Source organism: Syngnathus typhle, linkage group LG9, assembly GCF_033458585.1.
Source record: "Syngnathus typhle isolate RoL2023-S1 ecotype Sweden linkage group LG9, RoL_Styp_1.0, whole genome shotgun sequence".
Taxonomy (NCBI): domain Eukaryota; kingdom Metazoa; phylum Chordata; class Actinopteri; order Syngnathiformes; family Syngnathidae; genus Syngnathus; species Syngnathus typhle.
Genome location: NC_083746.1, coordinates 6,170,706 through 6,196,144, shown reverse-complemented (window position 1 = coordinate 6,196,144; position 25,439 = coordinate 6,170,706). Strand labels below are relative to the sequence as shown.

General features: G+C 42.4%; 3 protein-coding genes across 8 annotated transcripts in view; all 3 read left to right on the top strand.

The window, feature by feature from the left end:
• The first annotated feature begins 2,985 nt into the window (after positions 1-2,985).
• abhd13 (abhydrolase domain containing 13) lies at positions 2,986-6,564 on the top strand. Its single transcript, XM_061287337.1, has 2 exons — positions 2,986-3,171; positions 3,648-6,564. The coding sequence occupies exon 2, from the start codon at positions 3,681-3,683 to the stop codon at positions 4,734-4,736; it is 1,056 nt and encodes a 351-aa protein (XP_061143321.1). The 5' UTR covers positions 2,986-3,171; positions 3,648-3,680; the 3' UTR covers positions 4,737-6,564.
• A 212-nt stretch (positions 6,565-6,776) lies between these two features.
• On the top strand, positions 6,777-9,912 carry tnfsf13b (TNF superfamily member 13b). The gene is made up of 6 exons (XM_061287052.1): positions 6,777-7,096; positions 7,190-7,280; positions 7,387-7,443; positions 7,794-7,918; positions 9,346-9,496; positions 9,591-9,912. Exons 1-6 carry the CDS (start codon positions 6,872-6,874, stop codon positions 9,701-9,703), a joined length of 762 nt encoding a protein of 253 aa, XP_061143036.1. The 5' UTR covers positions 6,777-6,871; the 3' UTR covers positions 9,704-9,912.
• Positions 9,913-18,461: 8,549 nt separating this feature from the next.
• The window catches only part of myo16 (myosin XVI), a 63,475-nt gene continuing 56,497 nt past the window's right edge, over positions 18,462-25,439 (top strand). For 3 of the 6 annotated variants that reach the window (XM_061287549.1, XM_061287547.1, XM_061287546.1), the window contains exon 1: positions 18,470-18,768. In XM_061287549.1, the coding sequence (XP_061143533.1) occupies positions 18,621-18,768 (148 nt within the window). In that variant the 5' untranslated portion in view covers positions 18,470-18,620. Of the gene's footprint in view, positions 18,769-25,439 lie in introns of all 6 variants that reach the window. The other 3 variants (XM_061287545.1, XM_061287544.1, XM_061287548.1) reach the window with 2 other exon arrangements.

Below are 25,439 nucleotides of genomic sequence, written 5' to 3'. Positions count from 1 at the left end.
TTCAAAGTAAAATTAAAATGATTGTAGTGGAACCTCAAACAGCACAAAAGTGATGTCATTTAAGAAATTTATGAAAAAAAACATATCTCATTCGTCAAACAAAATTATCAATGTGCAGGAGTTGGGAAAAACACAAATGTCCCCATTGAAATGTGTGATGTCTGTTTGCTGTTTCCTCCCCAGACATCATTAAATGTCAAATGATTTACTATACAGGGGTTAGATTTACATTTCCACCTTGACAGATGTTGATTCTAGTTCAACTTTATTGTCAAACTAAAACTTGTTGTGTAAAGCAAAAACCGTGACAGCCTCAGGGAAATATGTTAGCGTAATGCTAACACACAATGCAAAACTCCATTGACGTGCTAACAAATAGCATTGTGTCAGAACATATTGTCATACTAAAATCTTGGGCGGAGTATTTTGAAAATTGAACATTAAAGACACTTGGATTGAATTGTACTAGATGTTTGATGATTTTCATTTTATATAGTTACTGTAGATGAAACTGGGTGTTTTAGTGGTTCGGCATCAATGTGAGTAGGAATGTGTGTCAAGGGTGAATACCGCTTCTCGCCCAAAGCCAGCTAGAAGAGGCTCTAGCTTCCCCACAATCCTATGATGTGGGGAAGCTGCACTATTGGAAATGGATGAATATCCTGTAAAGGTAAAAATAACGAGACGGACACTTAGTCAGGTGTCTTCAAAGGGCAAGTGTTTTTTTTTTTTATATGATTACTATTTAATTTTATTTCATAGTGGTTCTCAGTTAATCTATTTCATTTTCCCTTCACACTACAGTATCGCCAGTAGGAGAAAAGGTGTTGAAATTCAAATAACTCGGTGTTCAACTGAAACTGATTGTCTTGGACTTTGGAGATTCCGCCGTATCATGTCGAAGCTGTCCTCTGTGACTCAACGCTCTTGTCGCCAAGGTGATAACACATTTACATTGTAACCATGGACACCGAATCTATCACGTTTGTGCATGGCATTTAGTTACATGCGGATCTGATTTTTGTCAGATGAGCACAAGTGTGTGTGTCTTTCACAAATGCAAACCAAAAGAAGGATAATAAAAGCAACTCCTACACATTAGCAGATAAGGTTGCAGTCGTAAAATGCTGACTGGCAATCAATTTGTAGCTCCCATCGTACAGGATGAAAACGTGCATCCTATTGGGTGCATTACAGCCTCTAATTTTGTCAATGGGTGCCTTGCACATGCACAATGCTGCTTCAGTGTTGCTAGCAGGGTGCTGCTGAGTGGTTGGCGTGAGATGAATGATAAGCATGTCCCTCGGCCTGATGATATGATATTCCCTGCTAGGTCATCAAATCACTGCTCGTCCTACAGCAGCTCCCACTTTTATTGAGCTGCTGCCCTCCAGTGCTTTGGAGCCATATGTTTGGAGTAATTGAAACTACAATGTGTGCCTGTGTGTTTACTGACTTTAATCGTGTGTGTGTGTTTTGATTATTTATCGAAAAAAGTGTAGTTAAGAGTAAAGTAGCCAGCCTGCGGTATTTTTGATATTTTCATAGATAGTCGCAGTTAGAAAAGGGCGGTTGCGCCGTTATGGGAGTGGACAAAGCCTTAAAGTCCAAAGGTATTATTTTCTTTATGTGCATTTGAGAAAATAGCAGTCTAATTTCTGCCAAGATTACAAACAGGTAGTAGTTGGTAAGGCGTTGTAACTATAAGGCAGCATAATCAAGTCATTCTGATATGAAATGCTGTCACAACCTTGATTTAGTTTCACTTGGTCTAAAGTAAAGTCTACTCTTTAGTTAAATTGTCAGGTGTTTTCCCACTTAGGTAGGCACGGAGCAGTTCATGAAAGGGAAAATCCAATCACTTGTCAAAGTGAACCACATTTTTTGAGTTATACTGAAAAGCTAACGCTGCAACTTGCAATGCTTTCACTGACTTCAACCTACTGTGACATCAAGCAGCAAATGACAATCATCTGACCTACTTCCCCTTGCCACGATGCTGCAGTTTAAGGTTCAAGACTGTCTGATACTATCAGAGACCTCTCTTCAGCTGAAATTAGCATGCATTTACCATTTCCTGCTTTGAATTTTTTTCTTCCTGTCTTATTTTCACTCTTACATTATTATTATTGTTTACAGCGTGTCATATTCTAAAAGAATTTGTTTTCTCTTTATGTTGGCTGGGACAACCCGGAATCAAATCAGTGAAACCTCAAGGACGGAACTAAATGGCCAGCAGCTCTGCTACCCTGCTCATCATGTGTCTGCCTGCCTACCAAGGTCAAATGATAAAGTGTGAGGGAGATGTTAAACGTCAGCAGGGAAAAGACAAAAATCCAGACTGTATCTACAACATGAATGTATTTATTCAGTCGCGTTAATCTCACCTTTTTCTCTGTCCTATTATTGTCACATAGCAGACTCACCATTTGTCCAATGCCTGTGAACAGGTTAGTTGCCAGCAACTCTGAAGGACAATGTATTATTGTTCTTCAGAAATAGCTGTGTAATGTGATGTTTTTGCAGAAAGTCAATATTGGCCTTAATAAAAAAAAAATGCATCGAAGGCAGGCGTTGTCTAGTATCATATATGTCTTAACTAAAAAGAAGATTGCAGCTTTTCTCTATATAAGTGAGCAATAACCCCATCATTATATTAATTTAAATCATTCAACGTGTTCTGTGTGAATGGATGGAAGTGAAAGTAGTTTTGATTTAAAGTACTGCATTCTTTCCTGCTGTATTTTGAGCACTTTAAAAAAATAAATAATACAATAGCGACCTCGTGTGGTATGCTCAGCCCCTACTACATGAAGTGGTCATTAAACTGTGGACTGTAAACATTTTATACCACTTTTGAAAATATTTAAATAAAATATTTTCCATTTTTATGGTTATTGTCACAAAGATAACGGAGTAATAGAGCTTGACAAGGAACCATCTTTCATACGGAACCATTGTCCCCTGGAGATAGTTCAACCCGGAAGACATAAACTAGAATGCTAACCAGCTGTGTAGCACACCGAGCTCCGCCGCTTTTCTGTCACCGCAAGTCACTTCTTATTAACTTAGTCCACTTAATTGCAACTGATCTGCGTGACAACATCGGTGTTTTCGTTTGAGCGAGTTGACAGCACTTCACGCATCTGATGCAACGACAATGAGAGGGAGGTGAGTCAGAAGTACCTGGTCGCCTGGTTAACGTCGACGAGTAAACGCTAGTTAGCTTGCTGACACCCTTGGGCATGCTAAAAGCTCAAAGAAGGCTCTAGCTGGCAATCACCGCAATAGATTATTTGTTTTCTAATATTAAACTTGAGGCTTTTATTCTAATCAATAATTCCTCATTTGTTTCTCGTCAAATTGGGTGTGAGGTCGGTTAGGTCGGTGAGGTTAGCACGAGCGTGCATTGACACTGTCAGTTGCTACAGTTACTCTACTGTCATCGAATACTGTCAAGACCAAAGTTTGGGTGTGCCTTTAGTTATTTTTAACAGCGGCGTTTAACACCTTTCCTCAATCTGTATATGCACTGTTTTGTGAATTTGGAGTCATGACATTTATTTTCTAATTGAGCTGTGCAATTTTCATGAATCCAGCAACTATATTTCTGATTGCCTCATGTGTAGTGTTCTCTGTTTTTTCAGGTTATTGTTCTTGTGACCACGCTCTGTGTTGCCATGGAGAAGTCATGGAGGTTGTGGGGCTCAGTGGAGCGTTGCGCCCTCACTTTAGTCTCCTGGTCCTGGGGTGCCTGCCGTGTCTCCCTGCTCGCTCTTATCTTAACCTTCCACCTGTATGGCGGTTTCATCCTCCTGGCTCTCATCCTCGCCTCCGTTGCGGCCATCCTCTATAAGTTCCAAGACGCGCTCCTCTACTTCCCAGACCAGCCGTCTTCATCGCGCCTCTACGTTCCTGTGCCGACGGGAATCCCGCACGAGAATGTGTACATTCGCACAAAAGACGGTGTGAAGCTCAACCTTATCCTGCTGCGCTACACGGGCGGGGATGTGCCACCTGGGGTGGCGGGGGCCAGTCAGAGCAGCCCCACGTCCTTGGCGCCGCCCACCATTCTCTACTTCCACGGCAACGCGGGCAATATAGGCCACAGGGTGCCTAATGCCTTGCTGATGCTGGTTAATCTGAAAGCCAACGTGGTGCTGGTGGACTACCGCGGCTACGGGAAGAGCGACGGCGAGCCCAGCGAGGAGGGCCTCTACCTGGACGCCGAGGCCACGCTGGACTATGTGATGACCCGGCCCGATTTGGACAAAACCAAAGTGGTACTGTTCGGCCGCTCGCTCGGTGGCGCCGTGGTCATCCGCTTGGCGTCGGCCAACCCGCACCGCGTGGCGGCCATTATAGTGGAAAACACCTTCCTCAGCATCCCGCACATGGCGGCGACGCTCTTCTCCTTCCTGCCCATGCGCCTGCTGCCATTGTGGTGCTACAGGAATAAATTCCTGTCCTACCGGCAGGTGGCGCTGTGCCGCATGCCCTCGCTGTTCGTCTCCGGACTGTCGGACCAACTCATACCGCCGGTCATGATGAAGCAACTGTACGAAATGTCGCCGTCGCGGACTAAACGCTTGGCCATCTTCCCTGAGGGCACGCACAATGACACGTGGCAGTGTCAAGGCTACTTCGCCGCCTTGGAGCAGTTTGTTTGCGAGCTGCTTAAGAGCCACGCCCATGAGGAGAGTGTGCAGACATCCTCCAATGTCACCATCATCTGATGGAACTTTGTTTTTAATGCTTCTTTGATTTCATTCAGTAAATGGGTTTTGTTCAGGGAGGTGAATCATTACTCTTTTCATTTTTTTTCATCCATGAACGCATGCATGTGACTCTTAATACAGTGTTTTCCAACCTTTATTGAGTCAAGGCTTATATTTTTCATTTGACTAAAATCTCAAGGAACAGCACACTAAAAGGAATGTTACAAAAGAGTATGCACTGGTTTATTAAGGGCTTTCTGCCATCTAGTAGAAGAGCATTTAATTGTTGTGCCTGTCGCTAGATGTCGCTGGCACAGTTGTCTGAACAAAGGAAATTATTTGTCGGAAAAAAAAAAAAGGATAATTTCTAGCTGCATACTGGTTGGGAATCACTGTTATACTAAATGAGGTCACTTGCAAAAGACGATGTTGAGCGAAAATGTATTCCAGCTGCTGACGTAATCTGCAGTCGTGCCGTCTCGGCGCGATACAGATTTGAGCTGCGACGACATGGCAGCTCTTTAGGTTGCCCCGCGAGACTTGAAGTCTGACTATAACACCAAACCATGCACAGTTATGTAAATACAACTTTGTTATTTCATGATCATCCTGATTTTGAGTGATACCTTTAGTTTGATGAAAATGAAATGATGTAAACGGCACCACAACCCCCTCGCCCCTTTCCATTATGAACCTAATACTTCTTTGGAAAATAGCAGCTTTCCTTTTTGGAATGGAATGAAAAGCTTACCCCTTTTGAGTCCCAGAGTGAGTTTTTAAAGTCTAATCCTCAAAGATATTTTTCTCGTGTTTGTATCCATCCACTGGAATCGTAAAATGAAACCAGGCTATGCTGGAGGAGTGTTTAAGATCAGCACCTCTTTCGTTCAACATATATTTGGATGCATGCGTGTTGTATTAAATTGACAAGAGCCTGTCTTTTGTTATGATTTATAATCCTATCTGTTATTGTTTTCCACTCTAATCATCGTTTAGGTTCTGATCACCCTCCTACAATGTGCCAAAATGGCTGTAGTCCCTCAAAGGGCTGTTAATGAACTAATTAACCTTTCCCCGGTGTCTTTCAAGGGGTTTGTCTGCCCTCACGTTCAAAGTGCAGAACAATGAAGCCATTTGAGGACACAGCGGAGCTCTTCAGCCATATTTGGTCCGACAGTTTATAAAGCCAACGCTTGGCAAGGAAAAGAGCTGCTATGAATGTAATTATTAGTGCGTGCGCTTGTATTTATGTGTCGATCTTCCCCGCGGCGGCATCGGGGGATGACCTTTCCTGGTTTGTCTCTGACATGTTGACATTGCACTTAAGAGTAACGTGTTTGGTTTTCTGCAAGAGTTTTTTTTTTTCTTTGCCCTCAACGTTTTGGCTTACTGTGGTTTCCTGCCTTTTGCTAATTTTAAAGAATTGGGGATCTTGCGTTGTTAAAACTGCAAAGCCAGTCCGAATGTGTTTTTTTTTTTTTTCTAAATCTGAATGCAACACAAATCAGTATTCACTGATGGAATGAGTGCAAGTGTGTGTTGCTTTCAGGGGCTGGCATGTGATTGTTTCGGACACAAATTTGCACTGCGTTGACTTTTTCTATTAAGACTTGACAAAGATGCGTTTCTTAAGCAGACAAATGAATGACTCGTCTTCATCTCCAGCTTGAAGAAGTCACTGAATGATCATCTTTCCACCCACCTTCACCATTTCTGGGTTTTTATTCACACGTCGCTTTTGTAAGCTCATATTTTCACTTTGTGTATTCTGTGCTGTAACATGCAATAACATTGATACATGAAATTGTGACATTTTTAAATGAATGAAATAAATCACGTAAGACAATTTTGATGCCACCTCACTTTTTACGTGCAGAGAACTTTTTCTCCCGTTCTGTCCATTGAATTAACTCAATGTAAATAGTGGAAATGTATCATTATGATAAGAGCCTGAATAAGCACTGAGTAAGGTCAGGGCTACTGTTGAGGCAGGAAGTTGATGTGGTTAGCCAAGCAGAACAAGTAGGGGAAGCAGCTCTCTCTCTTTTTTAGTGACTATTCATTCGACTGGAAGCAACTGGAAAACGAATGTGAAACCAAAGCACATCAGCGCTCAGGAATTGACTCCCATTCCTGCGTGTGAGAGCCTGACAATGGCGGTTAGATTGCATTTGGATCCCGGGACAGGCAAGAAGGCCGTTGAGGCCCAAGGGCTTTCCAGGCAGGTCCTCCTGCTTTCGCTGGCGGTCATCACCTCGTCCTCTCTGTCTGCACTCTCCTTGTACCAGCTGGTGGTCCTAAGCGCTGAGGTGGAGGGCCTGAAATCTGAAGTGTCTCGCAGGAGGGTGGAAAGGCCGGAGGCCAAGCGTGGTGAGGAGGTGAGCCATTTGAACATTTTTTATGGAATGCTTCTCCTAACGTTAGACGTGTACCCTTTATTCTTTCATATTGAGTTCCTTTTCTGTGTTTAGGATGTGAGTGGCACGAGAAGCAGCCAGACAGATACTCACCACCCATTCACCCTGAGGAGGAGGAGGATGGTCTCTGGAACAGACACATCAGGTGAGCTCTTGTCTTTGTTTTCTTCTGGTTTTAGTTGTCCTTGAATTTAATGGGAAAAGAAAAATCGTGCGTCAAAAAATTCATCAGACATTTCCCCTCCCCCCAGTTTCACAGTCTTGTCTCCAGTTGTTGGCGAACAAGAACAGAAAAATCTTCAGGAAAGGTAAAGAAAATGTTTCAGTATGTTCAGTGGAATCTCTCAAATGGAATGTTATAAAAGCTCAGATCGCTAAAAAAAAAAAATCACAATGCCTGGTGAGCTATTTTTGGAACAGGCCTGGGGTCTCCCAAGTGCTTGTGGGCTTCATGTTGGTGACCCGTCATATAAATAAATAAATAAATAAATAAATAAATAAATAAATAAATAAATAAATAAATAAATAAATAAATAAATAAATAAATAAATAAATAAATAAATAAATAAATAAATAAAATACAAAATAAATAAATAAACAGTCCCATTAACACAGATTTATAAGAAAATCAGTATGATAAACGTGTCTTCTGCATTAGATTTTGCCCTGGAGCCATACACGGGCATCCCCTGGATGACTGGCCTGAGGAGAGGCTCTTCGCTGGAGGTGATAGGAGACAACATACTGGTCCAAGAGGAGGGATATTACCTTGTCTACAGTCAGGTTAGTAGCACATGTCAATGTTCTTCTTTAGTTTTACCACAAGATGGCGCTTTTGGCCAACCATTGCAACATGCTGATTTAACATGAAGCTCGAACAACTCTGCCTGCAGTCAGTGCAGAAAACGATCTATGCAAATGATGCATTCTTGTAAAATGAATATTTAATGATTCATCATTTTTAATGCATGATAAAATCCCAGGTAATCGACCAAGCTCATGCAGGGAACACTTCATTAGTTATATTTGCATCTATCTAATGAAAATCCATACAAGTGCTGTATCAAAAAATTCCACCTCTATAAAACTCATTTTGTTGATGGACATATCCGGTAATACTCATATTTATTTCATGTATGGGTGTGCCAGTACACCAGTATCATATCACGCCGATAACCAACCATATTTCAACGTCTTGGGAATGTTTGCAGATACCAGCCACTGATACTTGAGGCAAAAGTAAAAAAATCAATCATTGAGTAATTCTTCCTCACCAGTAGTTGGCGCTACATTGCAAATCATCATAGGCAACAGAAAAAAATGAAACATTCTGTCATCAACGTTCTGCCATCGTATTGACTGAGATTTACTTTGTGGTATCGTTACTTGGTATCGGAGTGTTAACATGAGTGAGACACTATCAAACATTCCTAGTTCTATGGCAAATCTGAATATTTTGTATCCAGCACAGGGCTTTGTGTGGGCAGATTTAAGGCTACCGTATTTTCCGCCCTATAAGGCGCACCTAAAAACCTAAAATGTTCTCAAAAACCAACAGTGCGCCTTATAGTCCGGTGCGCCTTATATATGGACCAAATTCCTAAATTTAAACTGGCCCAAAGCATTGTGTCATGAAATCAATCATAAATGGCCCGCTGAAGACTATGAATCATGAATCAAAAAGACTATGGATCATTATTTTATGATTATAAAGTAATTTGTTCCGTCTGAAGTTGAAATAAAAAAGATAAAATGGAGAATTATTTGATTTGGATTAAAAATCTGACATGATGCATTAATGGTGCGCCTTATAGTCCGGTGCGCCTTATATAAGGATAAAGTTTTAAAATGGGCCATTCATTGAAGGTGCGCCTTATAGTCCGGTGCGCCTTATAGGCCGGAAAATACGGTATTTATAGTGCAAAGAAGTACGTAATTCTCCAACACTGGAAATGACAAGGACAAGGAGGAATACATTGTAGCCAAAAACAACTTTTTGATCTTGTCATAATGCATTGTACTTTCCTTTGTATCTAATTTCTTACTATATTTAGATACAAATACACCACTAATACAGCACAAAAAAAAAAAAAAAACACAGCAACACAGTCCCCTCCAAAAGTATTGGAACACACAAGTGATTATACATTCCTTTCAATTCATGATCATGTATTCTATTATCTTTGTCTATTATCTCCCTTCACATTCAGGTCTACTACATGGACAGCACATTTGCAATGGGCCACGTGGTGGTCCGAAGGAAGAGGACGGTGGTAGGCAACGAGGCGCAGTACGTGATCCTGTTTCGCTGCATCCAGCGCATGGACAGCGCGTTCCCGTATAACACGTGTTACACGGGAGGTGCGTTATGTTATAACCTACTTTGTACACCATCTTTACAGCAGCAAACAGCAATGCTTCTTCAAGGTGTGAAATGCGCTGATGTTTCCCTCAGGTGTCGTGAAGCTGGAAGTCGGTGATCAGTTGGAGCTGCTGATCCCCAGGTCCACGGCCAATGTGTCTCTGGATGGAGACTCCACTTTTGTCGGAGCTGTCAAGCTGGTTTAAAGTCTGTCACCTCGCATGAGAGTTGAAGGAGCTGGAAATCTGCCGGCCTTAAACGTGAGGAGAGACATTTTGACGCTGTGTGAATGCAACGCTGGCCCTTGCTGTTTTAGAATGCGGTTTCTTTTTTTACAAGTTTCGTTTAATTATAATACAACGTGACCCGATTGAAAATATAAGGGAGGAGGAAGGACGGACGGACGGACGTTGTATTACTCAATAAATAATTAAATGAATACTGTGGATTAGATTTTTTTTAACCTTCATACAATTTGAATGCACTTTTAAATGTAACTCTTAACACACGCTAAAAGGTCCCCCTCATCCACTCGACTTGTATTCAAAGGGCCACAAAGTTGGACAAAGCCCGGTGGGTGGTCGCCTCCTCACTATGGCGTCAGGCACTGGGAGTCGTGACTCCAATTGAGAGACTTGTGGTGTGATGGAGGAGTGGGAGAAGAAAGTCAAAAATAGAAGCCACAGGAAGAGTGATTCCAAATGGCCTTAATGGATAAATGGAGACTGAGAAGCAGCCATTAGTTGAAAGAGGGCTGCGATGCTGCAACGCAACCGACAAGGCCCGAGGTCAGAAGCCATTCTTCACAAAATACTCAGAAGGAAACAGCTGTATTGGAGAAGCATTCATCCCCTTTGGAGGCAAAAAGTGTCAAACATGATCTAAAAATGCACCGACCCACCCTCCCTTTCTTTGTGATTCCATGGTGACGGCTGGCAAGCTCATGTCATTGTGGACCCGGCACACAAAAGACGAATCAGCACCTGACCGGCAAATCAGGAAATGAGACCTGCTGAGTACACACGTTGGTACTGACCATGCATAAAAAAACCCACGCAGGTTATAATAGACAGATAAAATTAATAACCCAAATATACAAACGAGCATGCTTTTTCCGTGTTCATACTCGTATCTGGGGATTACTTTGATCTCCTCCAGGCAGCCCAAAGTAATCACGCTGATCCAGAGCTCCCCAGTAGAACTGGCAGCATCAGTATTTGGGTTTATCGTTTAAGGACCGGTTGAGGATTTAGTCCAGCATAAAACCTGGATGATTTCAACTCGCCATTAGGTAAATTTTCAACCAATCCAGCCTGAGATGACACTAATTATTTTTGATCTGGAACGGGAGCTGAGCGAGGGATTTTATTATTTTTTAAGAAGCTATTAATCTCAATTATACTTTGTATTTTTTTGAGTCGATAGGGTCTATTTGGAGCAGACTTAGGCCTCTGTCCTAGTTTACTGCAGTATGGCCATCATTGGACTTTATCAAAAGCAAAATGGTCTTTCGTTAGAAAATGGCTCCCCTGCAGGAGATGAATGAGAGCCACTTGTCAAGCCCTCCATCTTGCACTTTATTCTGTTTTATGGCTCCGGGATGGAGCTCTGGCAGACCACACACACTCACTCACGCACACACTTGAAGGCTGAGGCAGTCTCTGTAAATATTGACTGCATCGCATCCGATGCCCTCCAACTTTATCCTGACTCATGAGGACAACAGCACTCTGTCTTTCTGATGCACTTTTTATTTTCCCAAAGGCAATATACTGAAACACACAGTAAAACTAAAAGACTCTGAGTCATAATAGAACCTCATAATTGAAATTTGAACAGAAAGAGCAACTTTACCCAGAAGGAACATTCTCGGAGTAAAAAGGATATTAATAAAGTGGATACATTATATAATGGAAAATTCACATTGTAATTGTATGAAAACTGCTGCTCACTTATTAAGTGTGAAATGACGCATTTGTCGTTTGTTATGTCTTTTTCTTTGTCTCATTTGGTTCGTGAACTTCCACACCACTTTTAGAGTCTTCCATGGGAGCATATAGCCAACAATCAGTCTGTGAGGCAGTGATCAGGAGAGGATGAAATCAGTAGGCGTGGCATACTGTCACAAATGGGCGTGGCTTAATGGCAGCATGGGATGCTCTAAACTGCATTCATGGAAGTAACCCATGGACCTTCTGCTACGTAAATGTTTGTCTAATGTTACATTCCTGGAATGTTTGATTCTTCGACAACTGTCCAGTGTGGGTCACTTGACCAATACAACCTGCACTGCCCCCTACTGGTTTGGAGGTGTATAACAAATACACTTTTTGACAGTATTACAAATTGTGTCTTTCTTCTTTAATCACCTTAATTCATCATAGGTCGAAACGGGAATTCTCCTCCGACATTTTTACCGGGTCCTTGCTCCTGGCTATGTTTGTCCTGTTGATGACCAACAGTTGGGGTTAGGGAGTAGGAATGGAGAACGGTCTTAAGGGGATTAGAGAAGTGAGCAAGGGAGGCTGATGCCGCAGCGGTGGTTTGTTCGGGTCTTGCATTCGTCCTCTGCACATCTGCTCCTCGCTGCTCTTTTATTTGCCCTTTCTGTTTTAACTACACACTTTCCCTTTCATTGTATTGTCTGACCATTTGTTTGACTCCCCTCCCTCCCTCCTTCTGTGTCTCACATGCACACACATTCAACTGCACGTTAAATCCAGTGTCACGCATCGCCGACAAGTGCTGGCAAGATTTGATCCACCTCCTTCTCTACAAAGGAATTTCAGGTGTAAAGAATAAAAAGCGTAAAACGAGTTGGGATATTATCAGGATTATATTTTCCACCAGGGATTTCAGTGTATGCAGTAGTTTCTTCAAGTAAAGTCTACACACCCCTGTTAAAGTTTTTGTAATATGTGACATGATGATTCCCCCTATCATTAAATTGACACTTTAAATTGAATTAAAACAAATCAATTTTGAGAATGTGGTTGCAAAAGGGTGTGGCTACCATGGCAACTTATTAAAAAGGAGTGAGCACCTGCCACCATTTAAGAGGAAGAACCTCGGATAAATTCAACCAGTTGGGTTTTTCTGACAGATTTCCTCCACCTTGTCTAAGACCCTGGTTCTGGCTGAAGAACAACATCCCAAAGGCATGATGTTAAAAGACACATTTGGAAACTTTTTTTTCTTTCTGGACTTTTAAACCCCCCCTCGGTTCATCCAAACTGGCACACCCCTCACCCACTACCAACCTCCCTCCCCTTTTCTCTGATGGGATGTCAGTAGAGGATTGGAGCTCGTGAGAGTGGATGTTGGAGGGAGCTAGAGAATTTTCATTCACACTCACTGCACGTCAGAGTGGTCCGGATTTTTTTTTTTTTTTCTTTGTGCTGAGGCCTCTTGGATATTACACTTGTCGGAGAAGAGCTCAACGGGAACTGAAGGATGCTGACACTTTGAGGTCTGTTTGTTTGGATATTAGTACTGAATGTAAATGCTCATGTATCTTTATTGCTTTATTTAAAATAACAATATTCATTGCTCTCACTTGCTTGCCAATGAAGAGATGTTTTTAAGTGTCCATCGTCTACCAACTGGTCCTTTTTTTTCCCCCTCTCTTTGTTGCACTCAGTCTTACAAGCTGTTGTTTGCCTTGAAATACTGCTGGCAGCATTAAAATAGGCAGGTTTTTGTTGTGCACACAAACACTCCAAAAAGCCTGCGAGGCTGTCTGTGAATGCCACCTGGGGAAATAGTCCCACTCTCGGTGGACCTCGTCGGTCTGGGCTTGTGTGTGATGCTAGCAGTCTTGTGCAGGAAACAAGAGAGATTTAATGTATGGAACTAGAAACAAAACATGGGGAGGAAAGTCAAAGGAAAAAGGGTCTGTGGGCTTTAAGGTTTTGGAAAAGAACATAACTCTGTGTGTCACCACACCAAACTCTGCTTTTGTTTCACAGGAGCTCACAGATGGGCTCATTCAGACAGCAGGCCGACGCAGAGACACAAGTGTCTTAACACTTATGAAGCTAAACATCCAGTGCTCACATTAGGGTTGTCTGCTCTATGTAATGAAATAGAATATATATATTTTATTGTAATTAAGAATTTGGCATTAAATTGGCACAGAATTGCAAATCACACCTGGAGCTGTTTCGAACAGTATAATTTCTCGTAAGTTGTTTTTGCTGCAGGATAGCAATTGAAAATTGATTAAAAATATAAAACAAAGTACCGTTTTTTTCCGTGTATAGTGCGCAATATTTTAGTAATTTATTGTCCTAAAATCTGGGGTGCGTATTATACATGGGTACAAAAAAAAAAAAAAAAAAAAAATTTTTTTTTTTTAAATTTTTTTTTTTTTTTTTTTTTTTTAAGTCCCAATGATCGTCACACACGCAGGGAGGCAATGGGTCCCATTTTTATAGTCTTTGGTATGGTCTTAACTAGGCTGGATGTAATTTTTTTTGTTGGCGTTGATTTCTCCTTCTGCCCGTAAACGCACCACCGCGCTTCGTGCGCGCACGGGACAGCAAACGAGCAGGTGATCGAGCAAGCGTCTGATACGAGAGCATTGCGGTCGCATGGAGCGTGTTTGAAGTGAACAGCAGAGAAGAAAGGAACAAGGCAAAGTGTTGTGAAATAAAATGCACAGAACGGATGCGCAAGACACGTCAGCTATATAAAGAGCGAGAGTTGTTTTCTTCCTATTAGTTTCAATTCACAGTTTAATTAGCAGTTTCAATCAGCAAATAACAAAATGCGTATTACAGGTAATATTTTATTTCACAACACTTTGCCTTGTTCCTTTGGTCTCTGCTGTTCATCCTAAAACACAAAGGCGCTCTTTAAGCAATGCGACAGTGAGCGCCCGGCGCGCTGCGGTTGCGCGACCGCACCAAATTAAGCTCCCTGCGCAGTGCGCACTGAGGTCCACTTAAATTTTAGAAAGTACATCAGGACTTTAAAAATATCTTCTAAATTTCAGCGACGGCTCTGTCACAATAATCGACCAGCCCGGTGCAGTTGGGCGGTCGGCGGCGCGCTACGGTTGAGCGTTCTCTCGCGCGCTCTCTCTCTCGCTCTCTCTCGCTCTCGCACACACGCAAACCGGATATCATACGGAGGCCGCCATTACAGATGCGCAGAACGGATGAGCAAGACACGTCAGCTATATAAAGAGCGAGAGTTCAGTTCTCTACCTAAATCCGTATTACAGGTAATATTTTATTTCACAACACTTTGCCTTGTTCCTTTCTTCTCTGCTGTTCACTTGAAACACGATCCATGCGCACGGAGCGCGGTGGTGCGTTTACGGGCAGTCGGAGAAATCAACGCCAACAAAAAAAATTACATCCAGCCTAGTTAAGACCATACCAAAGACTATAAAAATGGGACCCATTGCCTCCCTGCGTGTGTGACGATCATTGGGACTTAAAAAAAAAAAAAAAAAAAAAAAAATTAAATTTTTTTTTTTTTTAAATTCATAAAAATTGGGTGCGTATTATACATGGGTACAAGCTTTTTTCCAGCATCAGCATGCCATTTTTAGGGGTGCGTACTATACATGGGGGCGCACTATACACGGAAAAAAACGGTACATCTCTATTATTTAGATTACTACACACAAAATCTAACACTTCCTGATTTTTTTTTTTTTTTTTAAAGACTACCTTAAGACATATTGTTACTGTCCAAATTAGGTCAATTTCACATTTCCACCAATCTATAGCCTTGAAAGCTTGCTTTCTCTGTTAATGCTGCCAAATTCTTTCCAAATTCTGCCTGACACCAGCGATATGCATGACGAATGATCGATAACCCCCCCACCCAGCTCCTGCTGTGACACACCAAGTAGATGGATTTCATTTAGATACCATTTCACGTGGCTGACATCAGAGGCGAGACAGCTGACTGAGCAGACGGGACTGATGGAGGTGGAATTAGGAGCCCAAACATACGTTTGACTCACACTGATGTTGAATGAGGCCAGACTGTGGTGCACAGTTGTGCTGGGATATGAAACACTCGTTGCATGCATGGCTTTGGTTGCAGTTTTAAGTCCATCAATCCCCCCACCGGGAAATGCTTGTTTTGATCACTATTAAATTAGATACAGAAATGGATACTTTATTGATTCCCTGAGAGAAATGAAATCATCTCAGCAGCAACAAACACTCGTTAAAATAAATAAACAAATGATAAAAAAAAAACAATGCATTGAGGAGGGATTACAAAACTGTTTAATTTAAATAAGAAAAACAAGCAAAATGTATGTTGGTTGTATACAGTTAAATAATAAATATTGGCTGGGTGGTGATTAGTCAAATATTTAAGATTGTTGGAGATAATGCTCACAATGATATTTGTATTGATGGTACAGCTTTGGGTTCTGCATCTGTCGGAAAACAACCCTAGTTGAGGGGGGACGTCTTGGACTGCGTTCCGAGAGAGGCTCGGCCCGGGATACCGGGCAGTTGTCCAGCTAAAGCTAACGACAGGTGCTTGTCGGATGGGGTCACAGCTGGTAGCGGTGATTTTTATTTGGGAAATGGGACACTTCCAGGAGGCCGGAATTAGATTCCAACATTTGCTGGGAGTTGATCTCCTTCTGTACAAAAAAACCCAACTTTATGAGCTTCCCTTTTCTATATCCCTTCTATTAAAGCTTTCAAGCCTTTGCTGGGGGAAGTCCCGCACACAGTTTTGTTTCCAGGACTATTATTGGACAGTATGTCAAGATAGAGCATCAATGTCATTCTCTGGGCCTGTCGGGACTTGCCAAAGCTATATTTATTCTACTGTATGTACATGTGACCATGATCATCTGTTTGTAGTGGGAACCACTTCTGGGTGTGTTTTTGTTGTAGTGACCAACAAAATTATTCTTTCTATTTGTAAAATTTAGATCAATCAACAGCACTTGCTACTTCTTGATATTAATAGTTTAATTTTAACTGTACCGGTCCTTGACAATTTGTTAAAATTTCAAACTCATTCTACGTAAACCTCAAAAATATGATTTTAATTTTGTCAAAATGCACCAAAAAAGTGAAGCATCTCAGTAATTGCCACTAACAACCCAAACTAAACTTAGCTCCTCCCTTACACACCAAAATCCACTCTCCGTATCACTTCAACCTTAAACCCAGCCACTCAACCACCTTTAATCCATCCCAAAAATTCAAAATAATCCCCTATAGTGCCCTCCTGTGAGCACAATCTTTACCAAGCAGCAAAAAAGTATCAGGACTATACAATTGTGTATTTTTTCCCCCCCTTCATCCAAAGAGATGATACAATCAGAGAGGTGGAACGAAATTGAAAAAGAGAGCAGTTCAAGAGGCAGCTGGTCCTCCCCTGGTGTAGGAGGGCGTGTGTGTGAAATGTAATCATTCCACTGCTGCGCTCCCATTATTGCTATCAAACCTGTAACTCACACACACACATAGAGACAGGGCCCGTCCCCCTTGCACACAAACACTTTGTCCAGCTACGGGGGTTGCTCTCCTGCCTCCTTGTCAGATTGCTACTATTGGTTACACATTCTCTGTAAAGCGCCGCTTTGATCCGTCAGAGATGCTGCAGGGGGACCTTTAACAGAGATGAAGCTGCTTGTGATTTCAAGCCCATAGTCAATTCTAATCAAATTAGGGCAGGATTTAATGGAGCATGATATCCCCCCCCCTCGTTTGACTGACAATGTTGTGATACTTTAAGTGTCAAACTGGTATCTTCAACAGTAGGATGAATTTGTGGGTGTGGAGAAGAAGCAGTGGAGGTTCAAATTAGTGAGAGCATCAAGGCAGGGCAGTGGAGAGAGCTGAGTTTGAAGTTGGGGAGGGGAAATACAGACAAAGAAGACTTTTTTTTTTTTTCCAGGCCACTGTAGGGAACAATTTGCAGAGATTTCTGCGATCCCCCTTGAGTGTGCATAGATTCTCTTTCTTTGACTCGGATTGAAACGATTGAACATTTTTTCATTGCCGATAAATAAGTCGTATCACATTCGAGAGCGGGCCCAACTGAAATTTCGGACAACAAAAAATGCAGTGTGAACTCCCACTCAGTTTTGAAAAGGTCACTTTTGTGTAAAACAATAGCAAGGCCGGGTTGAGGTGCTTTCAGTTTAAACTAGCTTTCAAACACAAGAGTGGGCGCTGTTGACAAGCTGTGTTAGACTTTAAATGACCTTAAATGTGTCTGAAAAGGTGCTAGTCTCATTTGTGGTGGGTGAGGCAGTTAATGTGTGAGCGAGCAGTCATTTCAAATAGATTTCCGAGAGGAACGCTTGAGAAGCTAATTAAGAAGCAGATGATGTGTTAATCAATCCGATAGACTGAGGGAATCTAATCTCCCTTTTCGCAGAAATACTCAACACCATCCATTCTCATTGAGTGTTTCTTGATGAGCTCAGCAACTGTTTTATTCAATGAGCAGACAGGAAGTAAAAATGCAATAAAACGATCAAGTTCAGGGGTGTCCAAAACGGGTCCTCGAGGGCTGCTATGCCTCCTCTAGCACACCTTATTTAAATAATCAGGATTTTATCATGCAAAATGATTTTATGCAAGAATTCAGGAAAGAAAGGAACTCCTTGAGAAAGTGAGACAGTCAAGTGTATGCAAGCCAAGGTCAACGTGGCACCCAATTAACGACAACGCTGGTCATTAACTATTCATGCTTCAGTTTTTTGGACTTGTGTCGGCATATCAGCGCGATGCAAGCAAACCCATCTGTTCGCTGGGCTCAGGCACATCTTTTGTTTTTGTTGTACGTCTGCGTGCAAATGAGACAGCTGCCTCGTGTCCGACCGGGAGAGATTCCAGGCGTTGCTTTTTGTCTGGCTCGTCCGCCAGTTGTCTTTATCGGACACTTGTCTTGACAAAAGTGCGCTCGGCTGCAAAACTCTTAAGCTTGGGGGACCCCACGCGCCTCCTTATTTTACTGGAGGGGGTGTAACTGTATCTCTCGACTGGAGTAGGTGGGCTGGGTTCACTGGGGTCTGGAGAGTTGAGGGGAGGAGGGACAAAGAAAGATGGCGAGAGAGATGTAAAGGAGTGAGCGGATCCAAGCAGAAGGGTTGCCATGGTTACGGGAGAAGCATATGAATGAATGACATCACAGCGGCGGGGAGGTGGAGAGTGTGAAATTGATTTGGTGGCGGAGCGCAAGGGAGGCGGCTGTCGTTGGGGTTCCGGCAGTCGGGCGGGCAGGCGTATATTTCTCCCTCCGTGGTTCTCCGCTGGATGGACTTTCCCCCGTAAGTCATTTTTCCAAAACCTCGCTTCTCCTCTGGCTTATTTTGCAAGTGATGGAAACGTCGATGTGTATGTTTATGATCGTGATTCTCCGGGGCTGCCACTTGAGGGATGAAAATAAAGCAGATGTGCCAATTGCAGATCTAAATATATAGTTCGGTGTGGAAGAATGTACGTGTGTTTGTGTTGGGGGTGGGAATGAACAGCTGATTGCGCAAGATTGATTTCGGCAAGCTCTCATGACAAGATTCGTCCCGAGTTTCACAAGTTGTTATGCCGTGCTTGGCTTTCGTTTACGGTGAAGTCCTTTTAGGGAAGTTTCGTATTAACTTCTCCTGTCAGCGAGTAAACCACAAGGTCAATCACTTGCCCTTGGCCGTACCAAACTAGCTCCCTTAAGTTAACAGTTGTTCTTCATCTCGGAGTGCCACCCTGCGGCAAAGCCACGGCTATTCATCTGGCCGTGTGATTGATGACCCAGTTGACCCAAGCTGACCCCTGAGGGACAAACAGCTCAAGTTGAAAGGGAGGGGCTTGATAGAGGTCACTACAGAACCAGCCAGCAGACTTTAAGTCTTTTTTTTTTTTTTTCCCCCTCATCTTGGCCGCCATCCCGAATGAGGAAAGGGATTACATTAGGGATGAAAGGCTCAGCATTTAGATACGGGATGCATAATCCGTCCCCGGGACTACCAGCTGATCAACAGCTCTGTTGGTCTAACTGTGGTGGTTGACGTTGAACGTAAGATCCAAAGCATCACAACACACTAACTGGAAGATGTTTTGGGCCTCCTTGGGCAAGATTGTGAGAACAGCAGCGTCAGATTGTGTCTGGGGAGAAAATGCAACGGCGATGAATTTGCATGAAGTCATTTATCTGCCGTCGCTCAACACTGAATATCCTGTTTTCTCTGATCTTGCAACAACCAATTGCACTTGATTATGCACCACTGTGGCTTCAAGGCACATGTTCTGCATTTCGATGCACACTTTCATAGCTAAGACTTGTTGGAGTTAGAGAGCAGTGGTGAATATGCTTTGTGCACACACGGTTGGTTATTTGTGCTTGGCCTCGATGGCCATGCTGTAAACATGAAAACACCCCAGCTCAAGTTTAATGTTGTATGAAGGCACGTTGCTGAAGTCTTCCCATTTGTTGCCATTCTTGTCTTACATGTGTAAACACAAGTTAATCACCGTCGCTGAGAAAATATAAAAAACATGAAACTAGAGATGCAACAATTAATCAATTAAATATATTTGATCAGGAATTTGTCCAAATTCTCTGAATTTCAATTGCGAAGAAATGATCATTAAGATGACTTCACTTGATTAATCTACTTTTTGAATACAATTTGAAAAAAGTCATAGAAAAAGTTATTTCGTTGTTGCTTGCCAGACTGTTGATACACTTCTGAACAGTTTTTTTTTTTCTATTTCAAACTTACCCCATTACTCCACCTTTTGCCTAAAGTCAGCTAGGATAAGATGTTCATTTCATTCACAGTAGGTATCTGCGAGAACATGGCTACACCCGAATAGTCGCAGCTGTGAGCACAGCACGGTGACATAAGCCGAACGATGAGCATTGCCTTACTCACAAATTCACTTTGTGTTCGGCAGTACTGACTCAATCTGCGACTAAAAATGGTTTTCATAGTCTCCCATTGAGCAATCTTAAAAGCTCTGCAATGAAGGATTAACCTAAGGAACAGATCCCATGATACTTTTTACCAGCTAATTGAAGGTGAGAAGCATGGTGCACCCTCGACTGGTCGCCAGTCATTCTCAGGGCACAAACTTCAGTCACATTCACACTAACGGGCGATTTAGAATCACATTTCACTGCATTCTTTTTGTGATAGATGTTAAATCCATCATGCCCTAATTATCGCTGTCGTAAACTGTTTTCTTCAAAGAAATATGAACGCTGCTGTTTGAAATACTGTCATCATTGCATTTCTAATTTAAGAGAAAAGTTTCGAAGGCGGTCTGCCATAAAAGGCATTTTGTTGCAACCCATCTTTATGTTCAGTACTCGTCATATCGTGTCATCATCCTTCCCCCTGCAGGCAAAGATAATTGGAAGGCCATATGCAACTTTTAAAAATGATAATTACTGTTGAAACACCCCTGGGGCCGTGCAATTTACTAAACTAACAAAAAAATAAATTGAGGGGTGATGGGCATCAGTAGATCCACTAAAGCAAAAAGAAAGATGTTGGCAAATTCTGTTAAAGAGTCTTGTTGAGGGCTATTGGGGAAAGCCCCCCCCCTTCCTTTTTTCCTTTTATCGTGATGCCAACCATAGAACAGGAAATTGAATATTCTAATGAAAACAGTACAAGCACTTATCTGCCTTAGATTCTCAAGATGATTATATTTCCATTATATCCTTTGGCCAGGAAAAGAAATAATTATTGGTTGGCCAGCACAGCCCAGAACACAAACACACACACACACATTTAGCAGGGGTGACAAACGCAATACAGTATAGACTACACAACTGATGACTAGCTAGTTTTGAAATCAGAGACAAGTAAAAACAGTTTAAATATTTTAAAAAGATGAATGCTAATAATCATTTCTAATAATTTGTAATTTTAGTACTGACACGTGAAGTCGATGGATAATTTGTCTGTGCGGGCCACATCTGGCCCCTGGGCCTCGCGTTTGCACTGCAAGGTCCACATTCAGAAATAATGCAAAGGGGGAAAATCTGCTCATTAAACTGGTAGTGGTTTCATCCAAAGGAGGGAGTTGGGTCTATTTTTGCTCTCATTAACTGTAATAATTTTAAATGCTATCTGTTGTTGGTATCTGAAGGTTCCTCTCGCATTGCTACTGAGTACAGTTCAGTACACAAACTCCTGAACTGAATAGTGTGTTCAAAATTTTAAAAATTGCCTGGTATGAAGAGTAAATATTTACTTGTGTAAATATGTCAAATATGATGAATAATTAACTCAAAGCGATCTCTCTTTTCATGTTTAATGCATTCACTGCAAAGCCTTCTCACCCGCCTTTGGCTTTGCCATAATTGGGGAATCTTCAGCAGCCCAAGTCATGCAATATTTGTGTGGTTTTATATATATATATATATATATATATATATAAAAAAAAACTAACGATACTAGCCGCGTGCAGACTCTTAAGTGTTGATGTGTGGGGGTAACACAGTCGCCTGAGGCCGATGCTGACAGGATGACACGTGTCAAAGTCAACATAGTCGTCATCTTGGATGAGAATGATGGTGTGTTCTTCCACTGTAGGCTAGCTACTGTGAGAAGAAATCCATTTTCTTTTGTCAATCTGAACTATCTGTGAGCCTGACTGTGTTCTGGTGCGTGACCTAATTGTAGCAGCACCGAGGTAGAAATTTTGAGGACGTGACTTGCACCCATTACTTGCTCACTGCTTCACGAGAGATTTGTCGTTTTGCCTTCCAGCGTTGTGTTCCATACCGAGACCTTGTGCCACCTTGTATCTGCAGCAGGCGCTAATAGCAGGGTTTTGTCTATTTATTGTCTATTTATTGTCTATTTTCTATTGTGTTTACCTTTTGGATAATAGCTTCGGTATCTTAAATCAAGTCGTAAGTCGTTGTAGAAGTAAATAAACTCGTATTATCCACCCAGCCTTTTATTGTCTATTGTTTATCTTCACTAATTTATAGAAATTGTTATAAATAGTTTTTTGTTGTTGCTTTTTTGAATGGGGAGCAGCTATTTTTTATAGAAAACACTTCTTGATGTGTTATGAGATGTTTTGCGATTAAAAAAACAAAAACAAAAAGAAGAGGTAATTTATTTTTGTATGTGCACTATTGGCCCAGTCCATTTCCCCCGCTAATAATGTGATCCATTTTATATGTTAGTATGTCTTTTACACATTAATTGTTCTATTTTTATGACATCATACCTGTACGATGCAGTCTGTCTGCAAATAGTCAAACAGCTACCATTCCTTTATATTCATTTTTTTCCTTTCTATGATGTATTTCCAAATTCAGCCACATGCACGCACATACACACACACACACACAAACAAACAAAACATACCAGTATCACTTGAACCTTGTTGTGTAAATCCAATCCCAGCTGCGGTGCGGTCATAAATTTCACTTTGGGGGAGCTCGAGTGCAAAGCTAAATCCAAACAATTATTCCACACACTTGCTCTAATGTCATGTGACATTTGGATCTCAAAGCATGACATTTTCATAGTCACAGCCACCGCTGTGAGCGTGTGGTGTCATTGCTGGAGTGTTTTTTTTTATTGTTCCCCCACTGCAGCCGAGGTGTGAATTTCTACGTCTTTTGCGATGTGCCGATGCATTATTAATCAGGTGCAAATTTAGTGCATGCTTGTTGGGGTTGTCTGTGAATCCAGACATGAACTCACTTTATACTCACTTAGTTCTCGCCCTTGTCACGGCGCCGTTTGTCACACATTTCTCTGACCTGATTTCCAATGACAGGAATTGCTCGAGCACATAAGCACACTTTCATTTTTCCAATCTGTGCCTTCTTTTTCCCTGGTTTCCTTTTAAAATGGCTCTGTAGCTTCACTCTCCCCTCTAAATAAACCTCACCTGCCTTTTGTGTGCTTTTTATCACTTTGATAGATTGACTCATATTTTCCCGGCAGAAAATGCAACAAAACATGCAGTTGAGGACAACGCACATCACGTTTTTTTAAATGTGGGTCACAAATCAGTTTTTGTCAAACTGTTCACACGAGGGATGGGCATTGGCTACGGCGAGTTTAATAACCAATTGTTATCTTTAGTATTGAGTCGAGCATTGCTGGATTCAGCTCTGCTACCATTAGATGATGTCATGTTGTGCTTCAGACTTCACCAGTGTCTGCTGGTTGGTTGCATGCAGTACTCTTAATTAGTTCAAGATGCAATTAAACAATCGATTCCACACAACGATTGCACTGGACAGAGGATATTTCAGTCTTTCCAAATTAAGATGTAAATGAAATGAAATCTGGATATGTTTAGTGAAACAGCTTCTGCCTTTTAGTGGAAGAGAATATTGCCTATTGTACTTCGACAGTAGCGTTTTTAGGGGGTATGGGGGTGCGTTCTCTGCCTCACGTTCTCACCCTCCTGCATGCAAATCGTCTTTCAACTACAAAGCTTCCCTATTCATTTCTTTTTGAATGGAAGAGCTTGACCTGCAGACACACTGACATGGGAATGCCGACGCACACTGCTACAGTAAGTTCAATGTATGTATGTGTGTTAACATAAGCGTACCGGCCTCAAACTAGACAATATAGTAGTAGCAAGGGACACTTAACATTCCAATCCATTTGTGGCTAGTTTAAGACCGACTGATACGCTCTTAACCTGTCAGTGCGCCAACAGCCGCACTGCAGCAGCTTCTTTCGCTCTGTCTCTCTCTGTCTCTCTCTGTCTCTCTCTGTCTCTCTCTGCCTCTCTCTGCCTCTCTCTCTCTGCCACTCTCTCTGCCTCTCGCTGCCTCTCTCTCTCTCTGCCACTCTCTCTGCCACTCTCTCTGCCTCTCTCTCTCTTTCTGCCTCTCTATCTGCCTCTTTCTTTCTCTGCCTCTCTATTTCTCTTTTTTTCTTTTCTTTCTCTCTCGCTCTTTCTTTCCTTCCTCCATGTAGGATTCTTCTTATTCTTCACCGTGCTGAAGCAACATTTTCTCCATTCTTATCGGTTTTCTCCGATATGACCTTGACTTCTCATCTGTCTTTGTGCAGGGTCAGGAGGCCCAGTTAAATGAATGAAACTAATTAAATGCACCCCCCCCTGCAAACACACTCATAAACGCTCTTCGTTTGCATTTGCATGTGTGTGTGAGTGGCAGTGAAAGATAAGGGAACCGGCATCTGCGCGTGTGTGGAGGTGAAGAGCATTGCGTCATCGGGGGTGTGTTGAGCGGGAGGTGGGTCGAGCCGGCTGTCAGTCAGTGACGCGGGGGACACGTGTGGCGGTCATGGCTGGGAAGATGCTGCGCCGCGGCTCTTCCGCTGCAGGCGAGGAGCTCTAGGAGGCAGCTCACTCTCTGGATGTCACAGGAAGTGTGTGTGAGCGTGTGTGTGAGCTGCAATCGGAGCTTCTGCTGCTGCTTGTGGTCAATAATGCAAACACAAGGAGGGCAATTATTTGGGGGGGGGGGATAGTGTGCAGGAAGCCAGATGAATAATGCATCCAGTTTGTGCTGGAACCTGTAGCTGCTGATTGGGACGCCAGCTTGACCGGCTTCAGCGCCGTTCTTCCTGCCAGATTTCTTCTAACTGATGGGACTCCTATAACTCCAAAATGTCTCACTATCATTTCATCAAATGCTGTAAGTAGCCTATTTGTATTGATTCGTATCTATAGAGAGAGAATAAATTGCATGCTCTGAAATCCAAGTACCTGCAAAGCCATCAAAACTTCAAACGTCTCTTTCCTGTGTGGGTGTGCGCTGCAGAGAAATGGCTGCAGATGCGTGTGAGAAGTTGACCGGCGAATTGCGTCAGGTAGCAGCAGCAGCAGAGGGAAAAGCGGCGGTTGAGTGATTGGGCTTTCTTTTTAACACTAGAGCAGACTGCATGAGAGAACCAGTGATTTCGAGAAACGTTATTGGCAGACAAGGGATGGAAAAGATGAGTGACGTGCGGCCAAGAGGTGCCGGCCGGGATGAGTGATG